Source organism: Lytechinus variegatus, chromosome 14 (assembly GCF_018143015.1).
Source record: "Lytechinus variegatus isolate NC3 chromosome 14, Lvar_3.0, whole genome shotgun sequence".
NCBI lineage: Eukaryota > Metazoa > Echinodermata > Echinoidea > Temnopleuroida > Toxopneustidae > Lytechinus > Lytechinus variegatus.
Genome location: NC_054753.1, coordinates 9,423,263 through 9,443,517, shown reverse-complemented (window position 1 = coordinate 9,443,517; position 20,255 = coordinate 9,423,263). Strand labels below are relative to the sequence as shown.

The following is a 20,255-nucleotide window of genomic DNA, read 5'->3' as shown; positions in this document are numbered from 1 at the left end:
CATATTGAATAAGGGGTTACTTATTCTTAAACATATGCACCCATAATGTACACAAGTCTATGAGAGAAGAAGTAAAAATTTTCACAAATAATGAAATGAGGGTTTGTTTCATGGACGGTTTTTGTTACTTCTGCCAACAGTTATTTCATGAAACTTCGCACATGGCTTCGGAGTAACACTATCCAAAAGGCGCGCACACCAAAATAACCATTCAACACGGCACAGAGTGGGGCCAAGGCCTTGAACTTTCTTCTCATTTGCATAATTTTCGAATATTGTGTGCTCACTGATGCATTAAACATCGGGATTTTCATAAAAATCAAATCAAATGAACTATGCAAGGAGGTTTGTGACAGATATCCATAGTTACAAATTGCATTTTTTCCAATAACGTAAAAAAGAGCTAATCACATTCCACATGTTCATTCAAGCGTGAATGTTTAATCAAACTCCTTTGAAACATTGAAACATGTTAAATGGTCGTGAACATAACGAAAAAGTTGAGAAAAGATCATTTTCAGTTACCAAAATGAAACAATACTTGCCTATGATATTTGAAAATCGTATTTTTTGTTTTCAATAAATGTTCATTGAACCGTGAAACGATGAATATTGTTGAAGATACTCTTTACAAAAATAACTGTCATCATATTCTTTCATTCTTATTGATATAAATGTGTAAAAATCAAATTATAGCAAATATGGACTTGTGTTTATTCAACCGTGAAATTTAGCCAGAAAAGTTGTATCGTCTTTTAGAAAGTACCTTTTACAAGCCTTCTGACTATTTTTCATGATGAGAATGTGGAATTAGTTCCAATAAAATGGAATCAAAGTGATGATATTTGGCTTGTGACTTTTGAAAAGTGACATTTTTGCCTTCTGACGGTGCTCACTGAAGCATGACGCAAAATACGTCCACAACATTTACTCAGAGGGTAGCTTATAAAATTACCTACACGCTCATGTAAAGATATATTAAAATTTCGCATTGGTTCGGAAATTATTGATGTTTGTTTAAGGGGGGACTTACTTTTTTTGTTGTGTATATTTATATATATATATGTGTGTGTGTGGGTGTGTGTGTGTGTGTGCTGAATTGTTTTATATCTCGACCTGAAAACTCGATTATAACTATGAAGAGGAGGGATGTAACAAAGCCATGGATGTGAGCGCGAGATGAAAATTTTCATATTTCGAATTCAAATACGGCATCTGCAATCAAACAATCTGTGTATATCAATAAGCGTCATGCGAGCGCGAAATGTAAGCTGAGAATTTTTTTAATATTTTGGCTTACATTTTTACACATTTTTCTTTATAGAACAAACTCAGATGGTGCATCTGTAATTGACTAATATGTGTGTGTTAATAAACATAATGCGAGCGCTATAAGCGGGGCATTCAAATTATCTGTCGCTATACAGTGCGTATCAAAAAAAAGTTTACACTTTGAAAAAGCCCTGCGAATCAAAAAATATGCAATGTGTGGATGATTTTTTCACATACAATCTTGTGTTTGGGTCTCATCTATCTAATGAAAGTAAAAGTTTGGACAGAATGTTTCACTTGAGTGAGCACTGTCCATTTTTGTAAAGTTCGCAGAAATCTGTTTGCGCAGAAATGCTCGTTTTCACGCTGTGTCAAGGGGAAATGGCGAAATCAAACTTACTCTGTGAAACATCTCTCTTACATTTCCCTTGCTCTTGTAGTCAATTGAAATAAAACAGATTCATTCAAGCATTTTGTAACACTTTTGCCACCCAAATTGAAATTACAACACTTTGTAAGCACAACCTTTATCCTTTTTGCGCCAGCTGGATCTCAGGACATTACTGAATCTGAACAAAAGTTTATATCAGACATCTCCAGCATTTTGTCACTAAGTTTTTATCATTTAAAGTGGGTTTACATTTCATTTTTCATTTAATACTTATTTCTCCACACTTTTCCCAAGCTTAAGAGTGATTAGCAAAATGAAAATCAAGCCTAAGCCATTTCATGTAAATCACAACTCAGTGTAAAGCAAATATCGTCACGATGGCTTCGGTGTGTGGGGGAGTGGGGTGGGGCGCAATACACTCTTCGAAGTGTTTGGGCAATGAAACAAGTTAAAAAAGGTAAAGGATATCTTCAAATCAATTTTAATAGCTAAATTACACGTGTTCTTCATGATTAAGATCTACTTTTATTCGCATAGCTATTTCAAAGTTCTTTTAAGTGTCATTTGCTTAAATGGATCTGTACCAAGGTGTAAATGTGGAAAAATCTTCAACAAGTCACTTATGTATAATTTTACAGGATATTTTCTAAGTGTAAACTTTTTTTTGATACGCACTGTAGAAGCTGACAACGTTCGATATTCTAATCACTGTCGGTACAGAGAGCTCCCCACAATTTAACGATAACAGTATGCAATTTGACGTTTATCGACAAAGATAAAGACGGAGCAAGAACGGTTTTTGAAGACGGTTTTTTTTTTGTTCATCTCTCCTCACTCATGTCCCTTTTGTCTCCTTGTTTCTAGTGTCGCTGTTGAATGTCTGTGGTCTATATTATGCCGGTTCCACTTTATATGTTTGTCATTTTGCCTCCGACGAAGATTCTGCTAGGATCGATAGCTTAGGTCCCTTTTGACTCTCTGGTTTTTGAAGAAGTTAGAACATTTAATTTAAAAAACATAAAAAAAAATAATTTCAATCTTTCGTGACCCGACAGTTTATTGCTATTTTTACGACAGGAGTCAGTCCAACAGCACTGCGCTTGCGTTATAAACAATTTATCCTTTTTCCAACATATCAGACTTATAAGAACCTCGACTGTCCCTTCTCTCTCTCTCTCTGATTTATCTTCTTCCTTTTGTTTTACTTTTATTTTCATTTTGCGTTCCTCTTTCTCTTTCTCTTTGCCTGTCTTTTTTTCCTTCTTTCTTTCTTTCTTCCTTCCTTAATTTTTTTTCTCTTTTTTCTTTCTCTTTTATTTTCTTTCCTCTTTATCTTTTTCTCCATTTCGTCCCTTTTATTTATTGTTTCTTTATTTTATTCCCTGACGGCAGCGCAGATTTACCGGCGATATCCAGAGTACTGGGGTTGTCATTAGCGATGGCCCTGCATGCTTTCAAGAAGCAAACAGCTGTTGTCATGGTTGTGTCCTTAATTTTTTTAGAAAAAATAATTTTTAAAACATTTACATAGCTGTTTACTAAGCGTTTTAATTACTATTTCCTTAACTCTCTTTCAACTACAAAATCACCTAGGAGTCCCTTGCTGAGATCACCAGTTCCTTCTCAAATCTTGAGCTTGTCGCGAATAATCCATCAATGATGGTGAATATTCACATCCCCGACCCACTGCTGATGGAACCTAGGACACGACGTAGGAGGGAACTCAGGCCATATTCGTGGCCTATGTACTCCGGTAAGAACTCTGCCACCGCGGTAATAATTATCTGTTGAGAGGAGTAAAAGGGCCAGTAGAATGATTATCAAATCACGTTCAATGGCTTAGTTTTGTTTTAAAAGTTTATTTTCATTGTAAACACAACACAATTCTCCAATAGCAGTGTACAAATTAAGGTAACGTACAAATCAGATTTATGACTGTAGAAGTTTGTATCATTATGATCATTTGTCTGAACGAATGACTTTTACAGGGCCCTTGGAACGATTTTTTATTGCGGGTGTTGATGTAAATTATAAAAGTAAAAAAGGAGGGGGGGGGTCACTACAAAATGGTCATCAAGTTGGCCCCGAGAAATTTGAAAAGCAAAAAAAAAAAAGGAATTCACTACAAAATAAAGGTCATTTTGGTTACATTTTTCAATTTCTACACATCTTCCAGAATGTCCTGGGGGTGTTTCCTATAGAGAATAATACACGCAGCACCCCCGGGATTTTTATATATATATTTTTTTTTTTGGGGGGGGGGGGTGCTTCAGCATCCCCGCTTCCCAGGGCCATAGACTTTTTTTTAAGAGAGAGAGAGAGAAGCATAGCATATTTGGGGGAGCTCGCAGATGGTTATAAACCTTGAATTAATGTATTATCTCTTGCTTCCTCTTAAGGAAAGTGCTTCCTGTGCCCTGCTGCCGTTCCTGGTGAAAAGGGTTTTGCAGGTCCACAGGGTGTTCCAGGAAGGGATGGCAGAGACGGACGGGACGCCCCGATAAATGGTATGATCATTACAAAAACACCATAGGGCCCGTATTCTGAAGTCGGGTTTAACTTAGCCACAGTCTAACTCTGTGCCAAAGTTCCGGGGAGCCAAAAGTTCAAAAATATGTTTATGTTGTATATTTCCTATGTTTACAATTTTGTTTTATTTTGCTTTCAAAATGAGGAATAATACTTCAAAATACTTCAGTTATCATTCCCAGACAATTATGAACATTTTGAGTGTCAAATGAGTTAATAAATTGGATGTGTATTGTTATGGATTTGTGCCCCAATTGGCTCTCCATAGTTAAACCGCAACTTTAAACCAGAGTTTAGTTTAAACCCGAGTTCAGAATACGGACCCCTTTGTCTTGAAATATAGAGATTGAAACCCTATTTATTAAAACAAAACTACTAGGACCGTAATTCTAGGATTGGAAGGGGGTCTCCCTCATATAAATGTAGGTTATTCATGTATGTGTTACGATAATACTGTAGATCAAACTCAGCAACAATAATAATTTAAATTAATTTTGAATTTCTATCTAAAAACAAAGTTTAACAGAAATATACGTTTGACAATTCCTTTCATGTGACGCTTCCCTGAAACAAGGTGCTCCAAGTTGAGGTTCGACCGGGGGCGCCAAGTTCAAATTTGACCTGGGAACGCGAATGTTCGACCTGGGTGGCGCCAGATTCATATTCGACCTTTGGACGCCAATTTGATTGTCGACCGAGAGTGCAAATTCGATCTGAAATGAAGGGCCACCAAATTGACTTTAATCTCGAGGGTGCCATATTGGTGTTCGGCCTGGAGGGCGCCAAATTGATGTTCGAGATGCCCAACCTGTTCATTATGACCAAAGTCCTAAGAATGTCAAAATTTTAGGTCAGAATTTGGAATTTTCATCTCGCTCTTCGCGCTCGCGTCAATTGTGTAGTTAGTTGATGATCATATTCATGGTAAGAAAATGTGCTTAGAATTTCCAACTTTGGTCTGAATATCAGAAATTTTCAGCTCGCGCTTTACGCTTGCATAAATTACTTTGCTAGATACCCATCCTGTTCATGATTGCCAATGGAATGTCAAAATTTTCGGTCAGAATATTGAAAAAAAAATAGCTCGCGCTTCGCGCTCGAATCGGTTGTTTAGATCATGGACTATGATACCCATCCTGTTCATGGGTACATGGCCCTCCATAATGCATTCTGTAGCTCCGTTTAACAACAAAATAAATAACTTAGAGGCGTGAAAAGCAGTGTATTATATTTCTATAACTATAACCCTGTCGCAGCAGGTTCCAATAGTCGGGTAGATATGATCAAAATTATTGCATGACCGTCAAGTTGGGCATGATTGCAATTTTTTTTACTGGAAGTTGTAGTATGAGCAAATATGTCCGCAAAATATTCAAGATGAATCTAAGAAAGCTTATGTGGTTTATGACGTCAAAAAATAAAATTCCCAAGATGCCAAAGTAGAAACAGTCGGATTCCTAATATGCACACCATCAGCTTAACATTCGCCAATAAATTCACATAATATCCAACTTGTTTGTATTTAAAATATGATATGTCCCACATATATGTTTTGCTTATATTTGTAAGGCAATTTGAACTTTTATGACCTGAAATGACCTTTAACTTACCTATTCGATTTAAATGTCCAATGATCAATACATTTAAATTTGATTTTTCAGTAGCTTCAATTTGATACCAAACATGACACGTTCATTCCTTAATTTGAAATTCATATTCAAGAGGCATGTGAAAAAGTGGGCGTGGCATGTGACGTCAATAAAAATGCTCAAGGATCCCCAGGTGGCACCCATCGGATTCTTGGAGTAGACAGCCTCTACCACAACTTCCAGGGAAAAAAATGCAGTCTTATCCAACTTGACATTTATGTTGGGGTTCTACTTGAATACAATGAAAATTGGGCAGTTTCATGCAAAAACCTTTTACAACCAAGCCAAGACAAACTGTTGGATCGAGGCCGCTTGTCAGCCCATTAACTTTGAGCTTATTCTAAGAACAGTTAAAGTCATAAATAAATTTTTTCAGCATCGTTAATGGTAAATGGCACTTTGCATTGTACCAAAACAGCTAAAATGATTAAAGATATATTTTTATGAAAATCCATAATTTATTGTTCGAAATAGACATGAAATAATATACTCCTAAAATTTGCTTTGCCCAATTGATCGTGGGCCCGGCAGCCACTGTGCAGCGCCAGATCGACGAGGCTCTATCCCTTTAATCGTTGAACGCCAAACAGGGTAGCAGCAACTCCCATCTTTTAACGTCTTTTGGTCTGACGCGGCCGGGGTTTGAACCCCCGACCTCCCGGTTGTGAGACGGACGCTCTACCGACTGAGCCAACACACCGGTTTCGGTGTGTTATCTTAATCATAGAGTTTTAAACATCATTATTTCTCACCAACGTGCTTAGTTACACCCGGGTAATTACATTATAAAGAAAATCCGTGTGATTACTGAATTTTCAGTTACTACCTATATATATGGATTAAAATTTATTCTACGCTCTTCACCGTTCGGACACCATGCTGAACATGATGCAAACCTTTCATTTTGTTACAATACATGTATTTTTTATACACACCTATAAACACCTGAACAGTCAAGCACTCACTCTAAAATTCAAGGTACCTGAAGAAGGCCAAACTATGGCCGAAAGTTTGTCATTAAACTTGATGAACTGAACCCCGGCTACGTCTCATTGCTTATTCTCACTGTATTAGCATCCTCTCAAATATATATATATATATACGCACAGGTGCGTATCTAAAATTGATTTTGAGATATCTTTTACCTTTTTGAATTTGTTTCCTTGCCAAAAACACTTCGGAGAGTGCATTGCGCCCCACCCCACTCCCCCACACACCGAGGCCATCGTGACGATATTTGCTTTACACAAGCTGTGATTTTTGTCTCGCCTGCGTAGCGGAGCGAGACATAGGTGGTATCACTATTTCCGGCGTACACCCAATAACTACCAAATTCATACCAGAGGTCCATCTCCTGAAGGCACAGGTCAAGTTCGAATATGAGTCGAATTTGAATAAGGTCAAAGGTCAATGAACTTTCCATGACTGGCACTGTGCTGTGTTGTACACACAATAACTTTCTATAGCTTGTAGTACTTCACTCTTGCATCATTTACTTTTCATATGCACACAGATCAATTTAGAAAACCCTACTGCTAAAGTGAAAGCAAGATGGCTAAAAATCACACACAATAAGTTTTTTATCTTTCATGCACAACCTTTCCTCCATTTTTCAAACAATAAGTTTGCCATAACACCTTAATAATTAATTTAATTTTACAATTTTACTCACATTCATTTCCTTACTTGCATGGAAATAATTATAGCTCCATAGTATTAACAGCATTCTTAGTGTTATCTGATTTTCTAGTGATAAAGTAGGCCTATACCGTTAATGCATATGTAAACTGTCAGAACCACAATTCACCCCCTAAACTGCTGACAGCCTCAGACGTCATATAGCATAGTTTTGACATGGAGTCTCTTCATGACTGCAATATGCAGGCGAGACAACGCTTTGCGTTTGCCTTGTTATGAAATGGTTTAGCCTTAATTTTTATTTTGTTAGTCATTGCCAAGCTTGGGAAAAGTGTGCAGAAACAAGTATTAAATGAAAAAACCCACTTTAAATGATGAAAACTTAGTGAAAAATTCTGGAGATGTATGATATAAACTTTTGTTCAGATTTAGTTCTGTCCTGAGATCCAGCTTGCACAAAAAGAGTGAATGTTGTGCTTACTAAGTTTTGAAATATCAATTTGGGTGGCAAAATTGTTGCCAAATGCTTGAATGTATCCGTTTTATTTCAATGCACTCAAAGTGCAAGGGAAATGTATGATAAATACTTCGCAGGTTAAGTTTGATTTCGCTCTTTCCTCTTGACACAACGTGAAAACGAGCATTTCTCCGAGCTTTATCAAAATGGACAGTGCTCACTCAAGTGTAACATTCTGTCAAAACTTTTACTTCATTGGAAAGATGAGACCCTAACCCAAGAATATATGTGAAAAAAATCACCCACATATATATATATATATATATATATTGTGACGGAACCGCTGGGCGGCGGCGTGGGTTCGGTCCGCCGGCAGCTCGCTCTTGTCAGGATGCCTGCCGCCGGCGGGTGTGTCGCCACGTCGATTTCCAAACTTTTAGTCGTGGATCCGTTTGGCAGAGATATACTGCCGCAGTTGACACTTGCACACGCCTCGATCCTGTCAGTACCACCACCAGGCAACCTCCAGACGGCTACACTCTTTGTTGTCAGCTCCAACAGCTCACCCGACCATATGCATCTGATTCCTGTAGTTAAGCTCCTACGACCATATGGATCTGATTCCTGTAGTTAAGCTCTCTCGACCATAGGTATGGGTTTCTCTGTAGTTATACTCCTACGACCATACCCATGGACTCTGTTAATTTCATCCGTCGTCTGCTTACGACCAGCTACTACGTCTGTTCAGTACAGCAACCACGTCTGCTCCGTACTGCTAGAACGTCTGAATTTCCGTACTGCAACCACGTCTGTTCAGTACACGACCACGTCTGATACCGTACTGCAACAACGTCTGTTCAGCACTGCAACCACGTCTGTTCAGTACCACGACCACGTCTGAGTCCGTACTGCAACCACTGACATCTGTTCAGTACTGCAACCACGTCTGTTCAGTACCACGACCACGTCTGAGTCCGTACTGCAACCACTGACATCTGTTCAGTACTGCAACCAAGCACGTCTGATTCCGTACTGCAACCACGTCTGTTCAGTACCGCAACCTCGTCTGTTACCATACTGCAACCAGGGACCTCTGTTCAGTACCGGAAACGACGTCTGGTTCTTCGACCATATGTATGGGTCCTTCTGCAGTCAGGCTCTGCTCTACTTGTAGTTTTCCCCGTTGTCTGCTCCGGACCTCCAACCGTCTGCTTCCAGACCAGCAACCATCCGCTTCAAGACCAGCAACCATCCGCTTCAGACCAACCCGTCTGCTCCGGACCACAAGCCGTCTGCTCCAGACTCCGAACCGTCCGCTTCCAGACCAACCAGACTACCAAAAGAGCAAGCCCTGGTAGAGTCTCTTGCTGGCGTGCAAAAGACCCAACATACAAGGAAATCTAACCACAGTCGTCGCCTAGGATTCTAGGTTTCCCCGTGGAAAGACATGCGAACGATCATGTAAATCATTTCGATCGCATCCACCAACTTTATTTATTGGATAGCGAATCCAAATCGATCTGCATACTTTACGTGTAATGCACCCGTGGGCGCTGTATTTCTACAGATCATCGGCAAAACCTGACGGCTACACCCACTTACTGTACTTAAGCATTAATTATACAATATCTGTTATAGTTAACCTCTGTTACAATCTTAAAACAGCTATAACTTTGGTCTCCAAAACCGGATATGCATGAATGACATATCAAATTAAAGCTTTCATTTAGATCAAGCTAGTGATAACCATAATAATCAGTTAAGCATCTCCAGAAAATTGTTATTCCACAAAAACGGTTCAAAACATGCATAACTTTCAATGTCTTATCTACGTCATTATTACCGTAGAAACATGCATGTAATATCGCCAGCTACGACAAAATCATTATAAATCAACCAAAAATAATTTCCTAACACGAAATAAAACCCATTTCGTGACACAACTCCCTTATTTTTCAAAGCTCGGCCCCCGAGCGTCATTTAACAACATCAGACACTGCAGCACGAAAATAAATCGTATCTGTATATCAAACTATGCATTGTGTCTTTTCTCCACAAACAAAAATGCATAAAGGAGTCCTAAAACAACTAGTGTTGAGGTTCAACAAAACACAACAGCTAAAGTCCAAAGTAAACTCTTAAATAACTCGGCATGAAGAATAATGTCCAAGGTACATGGTGACATGCTGTTCTTGTCCTGTCCTTAGTTTTCTTAATCAGCATCCTCGTCATCGTCTCTGGTTGGTGGGTTGGAGGCGGATGAGTTGTACTGCCACACGTCTCTTGCAGCACCAGTGTATGGTTTGAGTCGATCTGCATGGACAATAAATGGATGTGATCTTGGTGAAAGTTGCAAGCGAAAAGTCACATCGGACAGTTTAGTGACCACCAAGTATGGTCCAAGCCATCTGGGTTGGAGCTTTGGTGCGAGTCCCTTCTCTCTAGTCTTCTTCCTCATCCACACAAACTCTCCAGGGTGAAATTGGACTGATTCAGTTGCTTTGTCATAGTGTTGCTTCTGGCGACTAGCTGCCTCTCTCAGAGATTTCCGAGCCTTTTCATGAACATTTCTCATGATCTCACGAAGCTTCAAGGCATAGTCTGTGTCCAGATCTTCAGTAGTGCCTGGTATTGGTGGAATTGCAAGATCAGGTGGTAGAACCACTTCACGCCCCATCATCATCATACTGGGCGTTTCACCGGTAGATTCCTGTGGGCAGCTCCTGTATGCGGCAGTGGCAAAAGCAAGGTACTTGTCCCAGTCCCTCTGGTGAGCTGCTGGGTCTAGCATGGATGCTATGGTGTCAATCAGGGTGCGGTTATACCTCTCGATCATTCCGTCTGACTTTGGGTTGTAGGGGGTTGTTCTGGTTTTGGATATCCCCATCAGCTTGCAGACTTCACCAAATACTTCGGATTCGAAGTTGCGTCCCTGATCAGAGTGTAAATATCTGGGCACCCCAAATCTGCAGAAGAATTCTTCCACTAGCTTCTCCGCAACAGTCTTGGCTTTCTCATTTGGTACAGGAAACGCTTCCACCCATTTGGTGAAATAATCTCCGACTACTACAACATATTTGTTGCCCTCAGTGGTTTCTGGTAGTGGTCCAAGGATGTCCACTGCTACTCTTTCCATAGGATAGCCACTAATCCTCTGCTGGAGTGGTGCTCTTCGTGTCCTGGTAGGGAGTTTCCGCCTGGCACAGACATCACATTGGCGTAAGGCTGAACGAAGGTCAGCAGTCATCCCTACCCAAAAGTACTTCCGCCTTGCACGCCCCAAGCACTTGGAAAGGCCAAAGTGCCCCGATAACTTTGCAGCATGGACAAGCTGTACTACTTCTGGTACCATTTTCCTGGGCACGACCAACTGCCACGTCATCGTTTTACCGTCATTTGATTTCCATCGTCGGAAAAGCACTCCTTCCTTCAGTTCTAAAGCATCCCAATACTCTAGTAGACGTCTAGAAGCCATGGACCAGGTGCAAGTTTCGTCTCGATTAGGCTTATTGTCAAGTTTCTTGGCAGTGTAGATAGGACGTATGTCCTTGTCTTCTTCTTGCCAGTCAGCTTTCTCCTGTGAACTTCGGTCAGTTATGGTTTCGACCAGCTGTACCCGCTCTTGCATGTCGTCATTGGTTCGTCCACACTGTCGACATGGACGTCTTGACATACCATCTGCGTTGCCATGTTTACGACCTTCTCGATGCTGGATTTCAATGTCGAACTCTGAAATTATCTCCATCCATCTGGCCATCTGTCCTTTTGGGTCTTTGAACTTGGTTAACCAGCGGAGAGAGCCATGGTCTGTTCGAACCCGGACTGGTCTTCCGTATAGGTATGGTCTGAATTGTTTCAGGAACATTACAATGGCCAAGAGTTCCTTACGTGTAACGCAATAGTTTCTCTCTGGTTTGTTAAAAGTCTTGCTGCCATAGGCAATGACCTTTTCCTCGCCATTCTGGATTTGGGATAACACTGCACCAGCTGCATAATCACTTGCGTCCGTGTCCAGTACAAACTGTCCCTCTGGTTGTGGATAAGCGAGGATAGGTGGTGACAACAACCGTTCCTTGAGCTCTTGGAATGAAGCCTGACATCGATCTGTCCATTCGAACTTATGGTTCTTTTCAGTGAGTTCTTGTAGTGGTCTTGCGATGTCAGAGAAGTTTCTGATGAAACGCCTATAGTAAGATACCAGGCCTAGAAAGCTTCTGACTTCCCCAACCATGGTAGGTTCTGGCCACCTCTGAACAGCTTCCAATTTGTCCGGTTCTGTTGCTACTCCTTCTGCTGAAACCACATGTCCAAGGAAATGGACGCTGGTGTGGAATAAGTGACATTTCGATGGCTTCAGCTTGAGGCCTGCTTGGCGTAATCTCTGAAATACCACCCTCAGTCGTTCCAGTTCAGCTTCCACGGACTTGGCATGAACTATCACATCGTCAAGATATACAAGTAGTGTATCCCATTTGAGTCCAGCTAGCACACGATCCATCAGTCTGCTAAAGGTTGCAGGTGCGTTTGATAACCCAAAGGGCATTACTTTCCAGGAGTAGAGGGCACCATTGGCAATAAACGCCGACTTCTGTTTGGCATCTTCAGTTAGTTCAACTTGCCAGTAGCCACTTGCAAGATCTAAGGTCGAGAACCACTGTGCTCCTGCAAGTGAGTCTAGTGTGTCATCAATTCTAGGCAGCGGGTAGGCATCTTTAATGGTCTCAGCATTGAGTTGACGGTAGTCAACACACAACCTTTGGCTGCCATCTTTCTTTTTGACCAGTACGATGTTGGATGCCCATGGGCTGTTCACTGGCTCAATCAGGCCTTGAGCTAGTAGATTCTTTACTTGCTCGTCTATTTCTTTCCTCTGCGTCAGGGGATGTCTCCTCTGGGCTTGACGTATTGGTTTCGCAGTACCAGTATCTATGCCATGTTGGACAAAACTGGTCTGTCCAAGATCCGAAGGTCCTGTAGAGAAAACATCTGCATTCTCAACCAGCAGTTCTTTTATCAAATCATGGCATTGGGCTGGCACGTCGTCAGTACTGCGAACAAAGAGGTCCTTCAAATGTTCTGGTATGTCTTTGTTGGTATTGGTCTCAGTTGGCTCGGCAAGGTTACACATTTCCATGCTTACTTCTTCCAGCCCTGACAATGAAGCAATGGCAGTGCCTGCCTTTATGATCCTTTGTTCCTTGGTTGGGTTGAAAACCCGAACAGGTAGTACATCTTCGTCTGCCTTCACAACAGATCTGGCGACGATGAGTCCTTTCTTGATTAGTTCTGTTGGATTTACAGGTGGTTCTACTAATCCATCACCTAGTGACACTTCTCTGCCTGTAACTCTACCTGCTAATACCATCTCGTGTCCTGGAGGAATTGAATAATCTTCTCCCGCTACTATCCTCCTGCAGAAGGATTCTCCATTACTATCTAGGCATGGAATTATGCCATAGTTGGTCCTCAATTCCATCTTTTGGCAGTCTAACACAGCATTGATTTTGACTAGGAAATCTAGCCCTAGAATGCCCTCATTCTTTAGACTAGCCACTGTAGCCATTGTAGTGACGACTATATCTCCAATCTGCACTTCCAACATTGACTTTCCTCTGATTCTCAATTGAGATCCATCTGCTTGTAGTACAACACTTGTCACTGGTATTACTACCAGTGACAAGTGTTGTACTACAAGCAGATGGATCTCAATTGATTTCCTCTATCTGGTCAAACACTTTCTCTCCAATGAGAGTATTGGTAGCTCCAGTGTCGACCAGTAATTTCAATTCTTGTCCATTTACTTTGCCCTGAAGGTAAAGCCCTTTTCTCTTGGTATCTAGAATCGCTCCGAATCTGGTTTGTTCCTCTTTCTTTTGTCCTCTTTTATTTTGTTCATCTAGAGTCACTCCGACTCTTGTTTGCTCCTCTTTTTCTTGTCCCTTTGTTCCTCTTTTCTCTTGTCCATCTAGAGTCGCTTCGACTCTGATTTGTTCATCTGTTTCTTGTTCTCTTATTCCTTTCTTGTCTTGTCCATCTAGAGTCGTTCCGACTCTGATTTGTTCCTCTTTTCCTTTTATTTCGTTCACCATTTCCCTTTCGGGTACTTGTAAAGCTGCTGTTCTTCCTTTTATTTTCTTTGGATATGGGCAGTTGTTCCTCCAATGCCCCAATCCATTGCAGTTGAAACATCTTTGTTCCTCTTGTTCATCAATCCTTGATTTATTTGGTTCCTCTCTTTTTCCTTTTGGCTCAAAGCCATCTTTTCTTGATTCCTGATATTTGGTCCTGATTTTTGTTTCCTTTTTCTTGTCTCTTTCATCGAGGGCGTCTATGACAGCCTTTACTATCTTGTCGGTAGTTGGATTTCTTGGTTGCTTTTCCTCCACTGCTGCAACCTCACACTCCTGCTCTTCCAGAGCTCGGCTGTACCTTATGGCCCGCTTCACTTCATTCCTCTGACCCTCCATTCTCAGAAAGGCCTCTGTGTTTAAAGCAGCTTCCACAGCATCATCCAATGTGCGAGGTTGAGCACGGAACAATCCCTCTCTAATTTCTGGTGTTACAATGGCATCTAGGAAATGCCCTCGGGCAAGCCGATCTTGCCCCTTTTCGTCAAATTCGGGATATGCCAATCCACACAGCTCCCGTATTCTCTGTCCTAACTCCTAGAAGCTTTCCTTTGGTTGGCGACGACGTTGCCTCAACTCCGCCAGGTATACCTCAGCTTTGCCTCCTAGGCCAAACCTGTTTCTGAGCCTGTATACCAACTCGTCGTATGTCAACACCACTCCAGGTTGTTGGGTCAACAACTTCACAGCAGGGCCCCTTAGACTTGCAGCAAGAAACTGAACTGCTTCCCTTTTTGTCCATCCGTTTACTCCAGCACAGGCCTCAAAGTGATGCAAATAATCTTCGACAGGTGTACGTCCATCAAATCTGTCCGGTACCAGATGTGGTCGTCTGCCAATCATAGCATCAAAATTTGCCATCCCCGCATCCTGAATATGTGGGGAAAACTGTGGGGGTGTAAATTGAACACCGGGTCTTGCAGTAGACGTTGGTCTCATCTGCTCTCTGGGCGTTGAGCTGAATCCAGCCTGCTGTGCCCCTTCCATCTGTGAGTCATACCTTGGTCCTCTGTCCGCTTGTCCACTCACAGTTGGGGGAATATCCTGTCCACTTGATTCTGCACCGGGTGCTTGTCTTATGGACAATCTTAACTGTTCCATCATTTGGTCAATTTCTGTCATACTCCTTTCTAGGTGCGCCATCATCTCTTCTGGCGTCGGTCGATACTGCATGTTTCCTTGTTGTGCCATTGTCACTGGATCCCACTTCTGACACCACTTGTGACGGAACCGCTCGGCGGCGGCGTGGGTTCGGTCCGCCGGCAGCTCGCTCTTGTCAGGATGCCTGCCGCCGGCGGGTGTGTCGCCACGTCGATTTCCAAACTTTAAGTCGTGGATCCGTTTGGCAGAGATATACTGCCGCAGTTGACACTTGCACACGCCTCGATCCTGTCAGTACCACCACCAGGCAACCTCCAGACGGCTACACTCTTTGTTGTCAGCTCCAACAGCTCACCCGACCATATGCATCTGATTCCTGTAGTTAAGCTCCTACGACCATATGGATCTGATTCCTGTAGTTAAGCTCTCTCGACCATAGGTATGGGTTTCTCTGTAGTTATACTCCTACGACCATACCCATGGACTCTGTTAATTTCATCCGTCGTCTGCTTACGACCAGCTACTACGTCTGTTCAGTACAGCAACCACGTCTGCTCCGTACTGCTAGAACGTCTGAATTTCCGTACTGCAACCACGTCTGTTCAGTACACGACCACGTCTGATACCGTACTGCAACAACGTCTGTTCAGCACTGCAACCACGTCTGTTCAGTACCACGACCACGTCTGAGTCCGTACTGCAACCACCGACATCTGTTCAGTACTGCAACCACGTCTGTTCAGTACCACGACCACGTCTGAGTCCGTACTGCAACCAAGCACGTCTGATTCCGTACTGCAACCACGTCTGTTCAGTACCGCAACCTCGTCTGTTACCGTACTGCAACCAGGGACCTCTGTTCAGTACCGGAAACGACGTCTGGTTCTTCGACCATATGTATGGGTCCTTCTGCAGTCAGGCTCTGCTCTACTTGTAGTTTTCCCCGTTGTCTGCTCCGGACCTCCGACCGTCTGCTTCCAGACCAGCAACCATCCGCTTCAGACCAACCCGTCCGCTTCCAGACTACCAAAAGAGCAAGCCCTGGTATAGTCTCTTGCTGGCGTGCAAAAGACCCAACATACAAGGAAATCTAACCACAGTCGTCGCCTAGGATTCTAGGTTTCCCCGTGGAAAGACATGCGAACGATCATATAAATCATTTCGATCGCATCCACCAACTTTACTTATTTGATAGCGAATCCAAATCGATCTGCATACTTTACGTGCAATGCACCCCGTGGGCGCCGTATTTCTACAGATAATCGGCAAAGAATGACGGCTACACCCACTTACTGTACTTAAGCATTAATTATACAATATCTGTTATAGTTAACCTCTGTTACAATCTTAAAACAGCTATAACTTTGGTCTCCAAAACCGGATATGCATGAATGACATATCAAATTAAAGCTTTCATTTAGATCAAGCTAGTGATAACCATAATAATCAGTTAAGCATCTCCAGAAAATTGTTATTCCACAAAAACGGTTCAAAACATGCATAACTTTCAATGTCTTATCTACGTCATTATTACCGTAGAAACATGCATGTAATATCGCCAGCTACGACAAAATCATTATAAATCAACCAAAAATAATTTCCTAACACGAAATAAAACCCATTTCGTGACAATATAATAAAATACCAGGCCAGGGGCGGTATTCTCAGGTCATTTTATCTTTAAAATATTTTTTTTTATCTCTTAAAATGAAATTGGTATTCTGAGATGACATTTTATCTCTCAGATAAAATCTAAAATTTTATTTTGCGTACAAATTTTATCTTGCGTATCTATGATGATACGCAACAGAGCGGTGGCAGCGTAGACATACCTATCGCGTATCTGGACATCGCAACGCGGATGATGTGCTTGCGCCCAATTTACTTTGAAGAAAAAATGAAATAAACTTAAAAGAGGGTAGGGGCTATTTTATCTCCGCGACGTTGATTTCGTCAATATTTCTACATGAATTAACTCCAAATATTGACATGAAAATGAAGAAAAATGATATATTCATTGAGAACAACACCTTAAAGTTATTCCTGTACAATTAGGAAGTATTTCATAAGACTTTTCTTGACTAATATTGTCTTTAAAACGATGCTTGAAAAGATGCAAAAAATGAGAGTATTGTCATTTTTGTTAAAAAGAAATCTCTGAAACTTGAAGACGCGTAAGCGTATTGTGCAAGCGTATGTGAAGTCAATAAATTGACGCAATCTCACTTCTTTGCCACACCTTCAAGCGGAATGGATTTCCATTGGTTGAGTGATATTAGAGAGCTATGAAAGCGCGTTTCTAATTGGATATTGATTTAAAAAATAGGTGTGTCTTACAGAGATAAAATGAAGATAAAATTGTTCTCAGAATACCAATTCGGAGAGATTTTAAGGGTATTTTATCTCACTGATTTTAACGGAGATAAAATATTTTATTTTATCTGAGATAAAATGGATCTCAGAATACCACCCCTGATATATACACATATACATGTATATATATATATATATATATATATATATATATATATATATATATATACACTCAGCAAAAAAAGTTCTTGGACACTTAAAAAAAGTTAAAATATTCCATATAGATATTCGATTAAAGGCAAATTATTGTATGTCAACATGACCAGACAATATTCCTCTTCCAGTATGACATGAAATTTTCATGTGAACAGTCATGCATGGGTGGTTAAATGCTTTAAACAATAGCAATGTCAGTAAAAGAAAATTGCAAGAAATGGACCAGTCAGTGCATGGCTGGTTACAGGCATTAAACAATAGCAATGTCAGTAAACGAAAATTGCAAGAAAACGATCAGCCATTCTTTCAGTTGTGAAAGTTTATGTGGCATAAATATCCATCAAACGATAAAAGCAAACTTTAAGTCAAATACCACTCTAAAAGTGAAGAGAAAGTTATCCACCTTGGATGCATCACTATTCCACGGGAATTTTAAGTCAAAGATAGTCGATGAAAAAGTACAGTGAGTGAGTACAGTCCATTTTTGTAAAGCTCGCAGAAATCTGTTTACGCAGAAATGCTAGTTTTCACGCTGTGTCAAGGGGAAAGGGCGAAATCAAACTTACCCTGCAATACATTTTTCCTACACTTCTCTTGCACTTTGAGTCAATTAAGATAAACAGATACATTCAAGCATTTTAAAACAAATTTGCCACCCAAATTGAAATTTCAACACTTAGTAAGCACAACTTTTACCCTTTTTGTGCCAGCTGGATCTGAGGACATAACTGAATCTGAACAAAAGTTTACATCAGACATCTCCAGCACTTTTTTCACTAAGTTTTTTTTATTGAAAGTGGGTTGACATTTAATTTTTCGTTTAATACTTGCTTCTCCACACTTTTCCCCAAGCTTGACAATGATTAACAAAATGAAAATCAAGCCTAATTCATTTTATGCAAATCACAGCTCAGAGTAAATCAAATATCCTCTTGATGGCCTTGGTGAGTGGAGCGGGGTGCAATGCAATCTTCGAAGTGTACTGGGCAAGGAAACAAGTAGAAAGAGGTCCAAGACATCTTGAAATCAATTTCACTTGCTTAAATCTACGTGTTCTTCATGATAAAGGTTTACTTTCATTCGAATAGCTATTTCAAAGTTCTGCGCAAATCATTTTTCACTAACTTTTCAAAAGTAAGTGGTGCTCACTCAAGCGGAAATATTTTTCGATAGTTTTATCGTCATTTGCTTAACTGGATCTGTACCAATGTTAAAATGTGGAAAAATCTTCAGGATATTACAAATCTATAATTTTACAGGATTTTTTTCAAAGTGTAAACTTTTTTTTGATACGCACTGTATATATACATGTATGTTCAAAACCCACCTTCACCCGACAATTGAAATTATAATTGGTATGGTGTCGAGAATCTGTTTATCTAACGGTCAATCGGATCGGGGTCGCCCTTGCCACTAACCCGTCTTTGTGGTCTAGTCTAGTGGTTAATGCACCGGCGTTCCTAACTGGGGGCCCGGGTTCGATTCCCGGCAGAGACATTTTGTCGGTATCACCAATTTTTCCAATGGGCAGATAGCTCTGTGGAAACTTGATTTAAGCTACGACTACCATTGTTCTCTTCATCCATTATTTTCACGAAACATTTTAATAAAAGAGTTGCCAAAGCTGTTGTACATGTGGGATCGTGTGCAATGGAATTATGAATTTATATTGTATCATAATACAGTGCGAATATTCAATCATTTATTCACAGACGCACCCTGCCCACCGATTGAGGAGCCAAAACCGACTTTAAATCCAGAGCCGACAGAGGCATCGAAGCCGACTGAAGCACCCCCTGTGGAAAACGCAACTCTTCCCCGTGTTGTCTATATCCGCTGGGGACACGACGAGTGTCCTGAAGGAGCAGAATTAATATATTCAGGTCGGTAGGCCGTGACAGATTGTGGAAACTCTCAAAGTGCAAAGTTACGATTCGGGCACGCCGCCAGGGGGCGAGATTGCGGTCGCCCATACCCCCCCCCCCCCCCCAGAAATAAAGGAAGAAAAGGGAGAGTCCAGGATAGGCCCCATAGAAACTTGACCAAACCTTGTTTTTTTACATATACAATATTTTTTATGGTTTCTTGTCAATTCGAGGGTGCTGATTCCGAATCTGGATGATGCCACTCGTGTAACCTTGAGCATTTTCCGCAAATTGGTAAAATCCAATATGGCCGCCAAAATATGCAAATTACCGATGATTATCCTAAAATTTTCCGCACATTGGATATGACATGCATGAAATCGTGTGGAAGGAGTGAAATACTCTCTGAAAAAAATAGTTTTTGACAAAATATTTATTTTCCTGATATTCAAAATGGCCGCCATAGGCTATTGTATACTCTATTATGTGCAATATGAATAGGGAAAACTAATTTTCACAAAAATTAGCACTAAAGTGCAAAAAATCGCGATGTATGAACGAAGTAATATATGCAAATCATCATTACTAACAAAATATATCATTTATTATGTAATTTATGGGGGATATTGCTGTATTTTGATATCTAAAATAGCCGCCACTGGCCCAAACAGTATGTACAATGGCAATGGCCGGGGC

General features: G+C 40.9%; 1 protein-coding gene across 1 annotated transcript in view; it reads left to right on the top strand.

Annotated features, from left to right (window-relative positions):
• The first annotated feature begins 3,266 nt into the window (after positions 1 to 3,266).
• The window catches only part of LOC121427755 (short-chain collagen C4-like), a 29,050-nt gene continuing 12,061 nt past the window's right edge, over positions 3,267 to 20,255 (top strand). The window contains exons 1-3 of the mRNA XM_041624302.1: positions 3,267 to 3,416; positions 4,063 to 4,170; positions 19,407 to 19,577. Coding sequence (XP_041480236.1) covers positions 3,320 to 3,416; positions 4,063 to 4,170; positions 19,407 to 19,577 — 376 coding nt within the window. The 5' untranslated portion in view covers positions 3,267 to 3,319. The remainder of the gene's footprint in view (positions 3,417 to 4,062; positions 4,171 to 19,406; positions 19,578 to 20,255) is intronic.